General features: G+C 42.5%; 1 protein-coding gene across 1 annotated transcript; it reads left to right on the top strand.

Moving 5' to 3' along the window:
- Positions 1-2: 2 nt before the first annotated feature.
- CSTF1 (cleavage stimulation factor subunit 1) lies at positions 3-11,429 on the top strand. The gene is made up of 6 exons (XM_029220759.1): positions 3-325; positions 2,456-2,656; positions 4,612-4,889; positions 5,054-5,251; positions 6,007-6,397; positions 9,208-11,429. The coding sequence occupies exons 2-6, from the start codon at positions 2,488-2,490 to the stop codon at positions 9,465-9,467; spliced, it is 1,296 nt and encodes a 431-aa protein (XP_029076592.1). The 5' UTR covers positions 3-325; positions 2,456-2,487; the 3' UTR covers positions 9,468-11,429.
- The last annotated feature ends 937 nt before the right edge of the window (positions 11,430-12,366 follow it).

The following is a 12,366-nucleotide window of genomic DNA, read 5'->3' as shown; positions in this document are numbered from 1 at the left end:
GGAGGCAAAGGCCCGCCACATCTGCGGCCGTTCTAGCGCCCGCGGTGCTCTCCGGGTCTGACATTTGTCCGTGAGGCAGCAGTCCCTTGGCGTCAGGGTTGCCGCGCCGGAGACAAAGTCGGAGGAGGTCAACGAATCTCTAGAACGCGCCCGTAAGATGGCGAGAAGGGCTGGAGCGAGTGGGGTCAATCGATAGCGCAGCGTTCGGCGCGATGCCCTTTGTGCGTGCGCAGTGAAGGTGCGCCCGGAGCGATCGATTGGGCAGGATTTGCGTCTCCATTTTTCTAGGAGAGAGCGCGGGAGACCGAGAGAGCAGGACGATCCGGTATGGGGGAGTCCGGGGTGCGTGGAATGGCGGGTGCGGTCGGCTAGCGCCTTTGGGGCACCACAGGAAAGACGCGGGCGAGGCGGGAAGAGTCAGTAGTGAGCGGGGTGGCATGCGCCCTGAGTTGCCAGGCTGGGCCCGCACTGTCGCTCCTCTTCCTCAAAGGCCTCTCTTTCACCGTCCATTCTTCGCTAGCCTCTAGCTCGGGGTCATAGCGGAGCGTACGGTGAGGGGGCGTTTGTGTTCTCTCCCTGGTCTTCCTTCCAACTACGGGTACAACCAGTCCTGGATTGGTTACTTCCTGTCTTCCGGCCGCAGACCCTTCACCTGCAAATTGGGGGCGGTAATTAGGCACTTTCTAGCCCAGCGAATGGACGTTCTATGGGAGTTGAGAAGCAGGGCTCGTCCTCTCTTTTCCTATTTTAATCTCTTGGTAGTCCTATGATGCGCCTGGCACGAGTGAAGGATGGGATAGTGGTTAAGCTCTGGGCTCTGGGGTGGGTAATCCTGGTGGCCACTTTAACCTTGGACGAGTTACGCAGCCACGTTTTACTTGCAGTATTTCCTAACCTCTTTGAGCCGGTTTCATCATCTCTGTTGTGTTCTAGTGTTGTCTACACAAGCATGGCTTTATATATATTTGCTTAATACCCATCAGTAGAGCACAGTAAGAGCTCAGGCTCTGGGTTAGGATCCAGGCTCCGCCATTTACAGGCTGTTGGATCCTGGGTGAGTTAACCTTCCTGTGCCTTCGGTTGCCCACCTCTAAAATGGGATAAGCTGAAGATTGAATGACGTAATGCATATTAGCTGCTTACACCGTGTGTGTTATATGTGGAATGTCTAATGAATTTTAGCTAGTTTATCATTAAGTTTTTAAGGAGCAGTACACGCAGCAATTAGAACAACACCATCTCTGGAGTCAAACCGCCTGCGTTCTAATGCTGGTTCCTCCAGGCACTAATTCTGAGACCTTGGGCAAGTTATTTCCCCTCCTCACCTGTAAACAAGATTACTGGACCTCCTTTATAGGATGTTGTTCAGGATTGAGATGAAACATGGTAAACACGTTGGCTATTCTTATCATCTAGCCTCAGTAATTCTCCAGAGGGCCTTGGGTAGTTAAAAACACTGTTCCCGCCCCTTTCCTACAGCACCTCCCGCTTTCAGAATCGCCCCTGTGAAGTGGTGTTAACTGCCCACTCCCCGCCCTTCTTTCTTATATTCTTCTCTCTCTCCTGTGCTCTGCCTTCCAATTTTCTTCTGTGCCACAGCTACCTGTCTGCCTGTGACTTTTATTCTTTATCGCTGTTCCCCAGCTCCTGCAGCTTTCCGATACCTGTACAGATCTACACGTGTACAGACATTGATTTTTATAATCAGATTATCTAATCATGTCAACCAATTGGAGTTCTTTTTTTTTTTTTGCATAAACTGGAAACCATCTGTAATTTTCTCTTTTGCTTTCTGAGCCTGAGAGAGAACTTAAACACTTGTAAATCAATCTAAACGCGCAGTCCTTCCAATTTTTTCATTTTTTATAGTTATTTTGGCCATATCCTATTTGCCAATATTTTATTCAGCAATGCTTTCCAAAGTATTCTGTAATTAAATTATGTAATGTAACAAGCTCGGTTGCCTTGAAACATGTTTTAAGAATGACCATAACTGACATTAGTAAACATAACAGCTTAGCTGGTGGAAACAGTAGTGTCTAGACATCCAACAGTAGCAGCTGTTGTACCTATTGCAAACATTAGCCGGGGTTTCATTAACAGAAGAAGTGGAAGATTCTGGGATAGCAGTAAAGAATAAAAATTGCAGGTGGGTAATTTAGCAGAGAAAAAATGTTCATGAAGAGAGAGGTTCTACTGTAAATATTGGCTAACGTGATTTGAACCATTTCTGTGTGCTGCTGTGCTCAGTGCTCTACATGTATCATCTTGTTTAGCCTTCACTGACTTATTTAACAGCTGAGGACCCTGATCTCAGAGAAACATAGTTGCTGACCAAAGATAATGCTGATAGAGCTGGGATTTAAGCCCTGGAAAGGCTGACCAGATTCCTGTGTTGCTTCTGTGGTTTGCTAGTGTCTCTGCCCCTCATCATCACCTGTTTTCTCTCTTGCAGCTGGCAGGGAAATTACCTTCCTCTCCTCCAAGATGTACAGAACCAAAGTGGGCTTGAAGGATCGCCAGCAGCTCTACAAGCTGATCATTAGCCAGCTGCTCTATGATGGCTACATCAGCATTGCTAATGGCCTCATCAATGAAATCAAGCCTCAGTCTGTGTGTGCCCCCTCGGAGCAGCTCCTGCACCTCATCAAACTAGGTGACTTGTGAACGCACATTCAGTGAGCCCATGACAAGCTTTCAGATGTTTGTCAAGATTGCTGCCCTTTAGTTTTAGTGCCTAGTATGTGTCAAGCACAGTGCTGGATAATGAAGGAGAAAGCAAAGTCCAGATTGTGAAGGTTTTGAGCAGGTTCTGGCCTCAGGGTCTTTATGTGAATTATCTGGAGCTTTCTGCCGCTGTATTATTGACTTCAAGTCTCAGCTCAGATGTCATCTCAGAGTCCTCCTCATTTCTTCTAAAATAACCCGAACATCTTCCCCGTACTTCCGCAAGTGCTCTAAAACAACAATCCCATTTCCTTCGTAACAGAATCACTGTCTGAAATTTTCTGTATTGTTTTGAGTTTCCCACACAATCCATACCACCTGCCAGAAGACTGCGAGTTGTTTTGGTTTGGGTTTTATTTTTTTGGCTGCGTCAGGTCTTAGTTGTGGCACGCAGGCTCTTTGTTGTGATGTGCAGGCTTCTCTCTAGTTGTGGCATGCGGGTTTTCTCTCTCTAGTTGTGGCGTGAGGGCTCTGTAGTTTGCAGCACGTGGGCTGTCTCGTTGCGGCTTACGAGCTCAGTAGTTCTGGTGCCCGGGCTTAGTTGCCCTGCAGCATGTGGGATCTTAGTTCTCCAACCAAGGATAGAACCCTCATCCCCTGCATTGGAAGGTGGATTCTTTATGACTGGACCCCTGGGGAAGTCCCAGACTGCAAGTTTAATAAAGATATTGAACCTTGTCTTGTTCAACAGTGTGTCCAGGTGCTTGCTTGTGTCATAGAAAGCACTCAGTAAAATACAGAATTGCCAAACATATTTATACTCTTTGACTTGGCAGTGTAAACTGTTCGAATTGGCCTGAGGAAATAAAATGAATTCCACTGAAATGCCCAACAATATGGAATTGGTTGTACATGTTCTCATATTCATAAAGTTGGATCCAACAACATGATGTGGGTGAACGTTTATTACGCTGGCCAGGTGTTTATTCCATATGGGTAAATGACCGAGTATGTCACACCACGTTACATATCGTGATTTTATTTGTGTTTTAAGAAATGAAACAACTGTGTGCGTGGAGAAAGGTCCAGAAGAATTCATACCGCCATGTTAACAGTAATTATCTCTGGGTGATATAATACAAGGTTATGTTTGTTTTTTGTTTATCTGCATTTCTGATTTTTTCTATACTAATAAAAATTGTTTATATGATATGTCAAGTTATTTTTCAATTTAAAATGGATTTTCTGGGCTTCCCTGGTGGCGCAGTGGTTGAGAGTCTGCCTGCCGATGCAGGGGACGCGGGTTCGTGCCCCGGTCCGGGAAGATCCCACATGCCGCGGAGCGGCTGGGCCCGTGAGCCATGGCCGCTAAGCCTGTGCGCCCGGAGCCTGTGCTCCGCAACGGGAGAGGCCACAGCAGTGGGAGGCCTGCGTACCGCAAAAACAAAAAACAAAACAAAAAAAAAAAAGGATTTTCTCGTTAAACTTCAGTTTGTTTAAACCTCAACGTTCTTTCAAAGATGTTTCACTAATGTTATTACTAACAATATATCTGACTTAATGAGCTTCAGAGCTGCTACTAACAGATCTCAACACTAAAAATATTAAAATTCGAAATCGGGAAAAATGGACAATTTAATTACAGAACTGCTGTTTTTCAGTTTCTGTAGTTGTGGTTAAAGTAGAAACTTTTGGAGGCAAGTATCTGTGGAGGTGACTTTACCTGTTGGAACCTAACCTGCCACAACACCTATTGCCTTACAGCGTTGTCACTGTTTGTGCACCCAGGTCACAATACATAACTTTGTACAATATTAAGTACCATGCAGCTCCAAGAAAGAGTAAGTTGACATCAGCAAACACCTTTCCCAGTTTGGATCCAGAACTTTGTCCTGTCTTTTTAAAATAACGTTTTTTCATGCCCTTAATTTTTATTCCTTTCAGGAATGGAAAACGATGATACTGCAGTTCAGTATGCAATTGGTCGGTCAGATACAGTTGCCCCTGGCACAGGAATTGACCTGGAGTTTGATGCAGATGTCCAGACTATGTCCCCAGAGGCTTCAGAGTATGAAACATGCTATGTCACATCCCATAAAGGACCATGTCGTGTAGCTACCTATAGTAGAGATGGGCAGTTAATAGCTACTGGATCTGCTGACGCTTCCATAAAAATACTTGACACAGAAAGAATGTTGGCCAAAAGTGCCATGCCAATAGAGGTAAAAATCCTGGTAATATACTTACCATTTGCCTTTTGTTGTTCATTCTTGGGAGAATGAGAGCATAGTTTAAACCAGTTTTAACTTAGCATAGCTGTAGAATGTATACTGTGAGCCAGATAGATTTTACACTTCAAGATTCTCTTCTCTTCTTGCTGGCCTAGGTCATGATGAATGAGACTGCACAGCAGAACATGGAAAACCACCCAGTGATTCGAACTCTTTACGACCACGTGGATGAAGTCACGTGTCTCGCTTTCCACCCAACAGAACAGATCCTTGCCTCTGGTTCAAGGGACTATACTCTTAAATTATTTGATTATTCCAAACCATCTGCAAAAAGAGCCTTCAAATACATTCAGGTTAGGAATGTTTGGAAAGGAGCTGTATGCATTTTTTTCCCTAAATACAATGAGCTGTTGTGTGGCTCTTCTCTTGTTAAAAGTCGTCTCAGTGGTCATCCTGTAAATAGAGAGGATGGCAGCAAGGACGCAGCGCCCACTGCAAATGGCACGGCTCTCATGCTGTCACGCGCCCACCTCTGGCCAGTGAGGATGGCTGCTGGTCACAGATACAGTTCAGAACGCACGTCACGTTTTAAAGCTTGCAGTTTCCTGTTTAAAGACAAAACACAACAAACTTCTCTAACTTAGGGGAATTAAAAAATTATTCAGTTGAAATTCTCAGGTGTTTGCTGGAAAAGCGACATTTGGTGCTCTGTTTTGAATATGCGGTTCAGAAATGCTAATGTTTTAGTAGTGGCTTCCACTTCAATATTTGGAGCCCTGGGACAAATTAAAGAAACTCTTCTTGTAGTTTATTTTTATTCATTAATCGTATGTGAATGTGTCATAGATTGATAGTATTCCCTTCTGAGTTCACCCATTGTTTATGTGCAAATGATGAAGCTCACCTGTGATCTTCGGCATAATCTCACCAGTAGATAGTTTCGGAAATCTTTGTTCAGATGGTCCTTTTATGTATTCCAGAAAGTTCTTTGTTCTTCTCTTACCTGTGTAATATCTAGTCACTGTTTTATGGATTCTTTGCATCAGCCAAATATTTTCCCCATTTCCTGTGGGTTTAATTGTTCACCACTTGGTCTCTTTCCCAACAGGAGGCTGAAATGTTACGCTCCATCTCTTTTCATCCTTCTGGAGACTTTATACTTGTTGGAACTCAGCATCCTACTCTTCGGCTTTACGATATCAACACATTTCAGTGCTTTGTCTCTTGCAATCCTCAAGATCAACACACTGATGCCATATGTTCCGTTAATTACAATCCTAGTGCCAATATGTATGTGACTGGCAGCAAGGACGGCTGCATCAAACTGTGGGATGGTGTTTCAAATCGATGCATCACCACTTTTGAGAAAGCACACGACGGTGCTGAAGTTTGTTCTGCCATTTTTTCCAAAAATTCAAAATACATTCTGTCAAGTGGAAAAGACTCTGTAGCTAAACTTTGGGAAATATCAACAGGACGAACCCTGGTGAGATACACAGGTATGTGAGAAGTTGATATTACTTCACATTTCTGAGGCATTTTAGTTTCCAGAACTCTTCTTTTAGATCCTCGAACTAGATCCACACAATAAATCTATGTGGATCAAACAAGAGGCAGAGCTGGAAATAGAACCACAGTTTCTTTGCCCTTCTCAAATGTTAACAGCTAAAATTAGATCTGATTCCATGCAAGTAACACTTGAGAATTAGGTGGTCTGTTTGTAGACCCATGGCCTGCCCACTTCCCGCAAAAACATGAAAGCAGTCCAGAGAAGAGACTCAGTAAGTGAGAGGAAAGATCTTGGCTCATGCCTGAGAGAGGAGAAGGAGCCCCCAAAAGAGACCCCAAGTGTTCCAAACCTAGATATAAAGTGGGCCCTTCAGACAGAAACACGAAATTGTTAGTCTGATTGTCTACTTTATGTTGGTCTCTAATTGTAACAGTTGTGCCTGTGAGCTCTTTTTATGAGATCTGTTTAAATTTATCCTATCACTTGTAGTCAGCGTTTGTCTAATTATTTGATAGTAAGTATTAAAATATTGTGTTTCATTTTTCTGTTCCTTGTAGCAGCAAAGGCTGTTTGGTAGAAAACTTCAGCTAGTTTCCTCTGTTGTGAGATGTTTGTGTCATACACTGAAATTGCCATGACCACAACTTTAAAACTCACAAGAAAACAACACTGTTGTAAGGGACTGCTGGGATGTTAATAAGTGAAGAAAATTGAAGAGTTGGTGACATCTGAACCACTAGGGTGCAGCATAACCTACCGTAGATTTATCTCATTGTAACCAGAGTTTGCTTCCTGCCATCTCTCTGGCTTCTGGTGTAGATGGTATAGCTAGCAAGTCTTGGGAAGAGTCATTTTTGTTTTACGAATGTTTGGGATGTTTTATGGTTATATGTGGCTGATGGGTTTGTTTTTCTGGAGAATTGGGATTTAATTTTAAAATGAGATTATAATGAATTTATACGCAAATTCCCTCTTTTTCTAATTCACAGTTTAAGACCCCTTCATGTCAGCACTTTTGGATCTGCTTTTCCAGTTTTAATCTTTAGTTAGAATTCAGAGGGCTCTTGAAATAATGAAGGAAAAGGAAAAGCTATCAAGTAAACATTAGGAATTTTGATGTTAAAAGTTAATTTAGGGCTTCCCTGGTGGCGCAGTGGTTGAGAGTCCGCCTGCCGATGCAGGGGACACGGGTTCGTGCCCCGGTCTGGGAAGATCCCACATGCCGCGGAGCGGCTGGGCCCGTGAGCCATGGCCGCTGACCCTGCGCGTCCGGAGCCTGTGCTCTGCAACGGGAGAGGCCACAACAGTGAGAGGCCCGCGTACCGCCAAAAAAAAAAAGTTAATTTAAAACACTATAAACAAAATTAAATGCTGGCTAGGGAAAAAAATATATAGCATAGGTAATAAACATAGGTCATACGCTGCTCAGTAAACCCAAGAAAAGATGACCAACTTCACTATAAACCTAAGAAATGAATATGGAAGTATCTTTTTGCTCATCAGATTTCAGGAATTTAAAAGATTGGTATTATATAGTATTGATAAACGTTTCAGGAAATCACATATTGTTAGGAGTATGATTGGTAAAATACTTCTGAAGGGCAGCTTGGTGTCATATTATCAAAATTACAAGTATATATATTTTTGACTTGCTATATCCACTGTTAGAAATTTAACCTAAAAAGATTCTTGGGAGGCATGCACGTGCACACATAAAAAGGTATTCATCCCAGCATTATCTGGAGTAGTGGAAAGTTAGATAGAATATAAATGTCCAGAAGAAGCATTGAGTAAATTGTTACATAGCCTTTCACGGCATGCAGCCTTTAAAAATAAATACTCATAGTAATGTTTGTTGAACACTTATACTGCAAAGCTGAATGGGCATTACACCTCATTTTAATCCCTGCAACATCTTGTGGGCAGGTGCTGTAATTATCCCTGCAGAGCAGAGGAGACAGTTAAGTCCCAGGGATGTTATTTGTTCAAAGTCACATCGCTAATAAGTACTGAGTCCAGATGCAGCCCAAAAGTGTGTATTTTTATCCGTTAAGCTATATTCCCTCTTTGTAGGTCTCCACCACAAACTGTTCCATAAAAACTGTATGCCGTATGCCCTGATTTATGTAAATTACAAATGAGTATACAACGCACATAGATATTTGGAAAAGATATTCATCAAAATGTTGACTGTTTAAAATTATCAGGCAGATTTTTTTTAATAGTTCATATAATACTTGAAACATAAAATATGCTTTTTTTAATTCATGGTGAAAAACAAAAAGCATAGAGTTTCCTCTTGGAGAGTGGCGTTCATCCATCCCAGTGATTCTAGTCCTAGGAATTTAGTCCTGAAGAAATAACGTGTTCTATACAAAGAATGTTTGTCACAATATTACAGTTGGATACAAACTAACTGCCTAGCAGGAAAAGAATCATTACCTAATGGTGCTTCCAAACAATGGGATACTTTGCAGCCAGTAAAAACACAACGTATCCAACATGAAGTTAGATAATGTGGCACCACTTTTGTATTTTTTTAAGGTGTTTTTATGCCTAAAAATCCATCAGAACATTAATAGAGTCGCATTAGGTGGTGGACCCAAAGGTGATTTTCTTTTTCATACATTTTTTAGAGTTACCAAAATTGCACAATAAACGTGTATTACTTCAACAATTGTAAAATGCAGTTTTTACGTCAACAGAGCTAATAACAAAAGTAGAACAGTCTGGGCTCTAAGATGTGAACTGGAAAGCTAGCCCTGGTGCCCAGGCCTTAACCTCTCGGTCTCTGCGCAGGTGCTGGCTTGAGCGGAAGGCAGGTGCACCGGACGCAGGCCGTTTTCAACCACACGGAGGACTACGTGCTGCTGCCTGACGAGAGGACCATCAGCCTCTGCTGCTGGGACTCGAGGACGGCCGAGCGCCGGAACCTGCTTTCGCTGGGCCACAACAACATCGTGCGCTGTATCGTGCACTCGCCCACCAACCCCGGCTTCATGACCTGCAGCGACGACTTCAGGGCGCGCTTTTGGTACCGGAGGTCAACCACGGACTAGAGCCGCCGGCGTTAAATAGGGTTCTTTCCTCGAGGACTCCGCCCCTCCTTCCCCTTGTGTCCCGCCATCAGCTTCAGTAGTAAGTCATTGTACCATCTTTGGCAGTTGTGCTGCCACCTCTGCGTCCTTCTGGGATTTGTATGAAAGAATCTTTTTTTACCTTGATGGAGAATCATGGTGGAAAATGTTGGAAACACAGATCTGTGCGGCTGCTCTGCAGTCACTGATGATTACAGTGTGATTTTCATCACTTTTGTAAATACAGGACTTGCTATTTCCCTTGATCATTTGAAGATGGATGGAGTGTTCAAGTGCTTTCTAGATCCCAAGTGGATCTGTCGTGAGGAACGTTCATTTGGATATTTTGTCAGCTCTCATGCCTGTTTTACATCCCCTTTGTACCTTTCCTTTCAGAATACATTTTGGCAGATACGGGGGCATATGGCTCTGAGAATCAAGAGTTTTATGCCACGTTAAAACAATTTTAGAACATCGATAGTATCAATTCTATCCTAAAGTGACATCACTCTGATAATAAAGTTCAGATCTGCGACGTTACTGTTAACACATTTTTCACTGCAGTGAAACTAATGGCCAGCTTTTCCTGAAGATTTATAGGAGGTCTGTCTCCCATCACACGCCCCACATTATCCTTTCACAGCCTAGAATGCTCGTCTTCAGTAAATGTGTTTCTGATGAGATTATTACCATTTGATAGGAAACATTGAAAATACGTCCAGTGTAATCAAAACTAGGTGATCCCGCTATTGCTCTCAGGTGTTGCTCATCTTCAGGAATGATTACTATCAATTGACTTTGTTCTTATGTAATTTTAAATCTTACTTTTCAGTTCTCTTCAGCATGAGCCGTAACTACTCATCGTGGATAGACCCAGCAGCTGCATTCTCAGAAGATTTTTTGCAATTAATGAACTAATACAGGTTTTCTGGTTCTTGAAACCTTTTAGGCAGTGACAGTGGTTCTCTGGATTCAACTCTAGCTAGGTCAGAGAGCCCTGAGCTCCCCTTACAGAGAGAAACTTTGGTTTATCATTATCTCCCAATACAAATACCTCATGGTCTGGGTAGGAGTACCTAGAAATACAGTCTGGGATCATTTGATAAAGATATTAAATATGTTAAAGTAATTGTTTTATGTTACAGGGATTTTATAGTGTTCTGAAGTTTATTGTATAAAAATTCTGCTTTAGACATCATCCTTAAGGATCATTTTAACTCTTTGGTCTATAAAACCATTTTCAGCATTCTTAACATGGTAAGTCACAGGTTTTAGTTAAGATTTCCAAAGAGCTATATTTTTTGGTCCGTAGTGAATTTAAATTTATTTTGTGCTCTCATTCTGCGGTATTTGAGCTTGGCCATCTGTGGGTGCTTTTCTTGTACGACCAGAAGAAACCTATTGGATAGAAACAAGGATAACCAGTTCTACCCCAAAATTACCAACCAAAACTACCCACGTTTTCCATCTTTCAGCCTATGAAACTGTAAAGCAGAAGTTCAACTTTTCTGCTTATTCTCTCTGGCACATGCACTGGGATGACCACACTGCACTCCTGATACAAGTTCCATTGGACCTTTTTAACTGTTCATGAATTTAAATGATACTGCCTACTTTTTCCAGCTTTTGGAATAGTCTCAGCAATAGATCTGTAGTTTCAGGACTTCGATTTACAAGATCAAGATGCTTTTGTGTGTTTCCAAAATAGATTTCTTTTTAAATTTTTTTTCTTTTAAAAATCACATTAATGTTTGAAACTGGTGTAAATGCCAGGTATATTACATGGACTTGGTTTCATCACATCATTAATTGTACCACTTAATTTTACCACATAACACCCTGACATTCAGATGGTGAGTAATATGCAGTTAAGAACTTATAACTTCTATGTTATTTTTTAAAGACATCTGATTTCTAAAATAAACTTTTTGTATATAATGATAATTTAAAGCTAGTGTTTGTGGGGTTTTTTTTTTTTGGGGGAGGGGAGCTTGCCTTGAAAATTTCTGTATTTGAATGTAAGCTCTCGAACAGCAGTTGTGACTTTGGACTGACACTTTTCACACTGTTTCTTCAGTGCTTTGTTCTAGAAGGCAGATTTTCGTAGCTTAATCACCTTTAGCTGTGCATCTTTGCTCTTCTATGAATGTACAATTTTTAGTATAATCTGTTTCTTTAGATCGTTCAGAGAAATCTGGCTTTTGCCTTAAGCTTTGGTTTCTCTTAGGAAAGGAGATGTTGGGGGCATCCAAGTCTCAGCTCTGTTGAGGCAAGTCATTTCCAGGCGATAGCTTCCTTTTCTGTGATTGAAGAACTTTATCAAAATCATCCCCAACATGCACTTCAATCACTGAACCTCCTTTTTTAAAAACACATGATATAAACAATTGGGGGAGGGGAAAAACATTTACTTCTTGGGGGACACTTCTTCTACTGAAAAAAACAGCAGGCCAGACAGAACCCTTTCAGTACAAACCTGGATAGAATTTGTTTTTAATCACTAAGTAGATAGCTGAGCTAGCAAGAAAGTGAGGGGGTTTCTGAGGCAGACCCCACACAAAGCACACATCCAGAGGATTAACAGTGACAGAGCTGCCGGTTGCACCAAGGACATTTGTCAGTCCCTTGTAGCCTAAAGATTTCTGGGCTCTGAGTCTTCACGAGGTTAGGAACTTTTTTTTGTTTGTTTTTTGTTTTTTGTTTTTGCGGTACGCGGGCCTCTCTCTGGTGTGGCCTCTCTGTTGTGGCCTCTCCCGTTGCGGAGCACAGGCTCCGGAGACGCAGGCTCAGCGGCCATGGCTCACGGGCCCGGCCGCTCTGCGGTATGTGGGATCTTCCCGGACCGGGGCACGAACCCGTGTCCCCTGCATCAGCAGGCAGA

The sequence above is a fragment of the Monodon monoceros genome, unplaced genomic scaffold, assembly GCF_005190385.1.
Source record: "Monodon monoceros isolate NGI ecotype Baffin Bay Population unplaced genomic scaffold, NGI_Narwhal_1 Super_Scaffold_13, whole genome shotgun sequence".
NCBI lineage: Eukaryota > Metazoa > Chordata > Mammalia > Artiodactyla > Monodontidae > Monodon > Monodon monoceros.
Note: the sequence above shows the minus strand (reverse complement) of the source record. Positions and strands in the feature narration are given on the sequence as shown.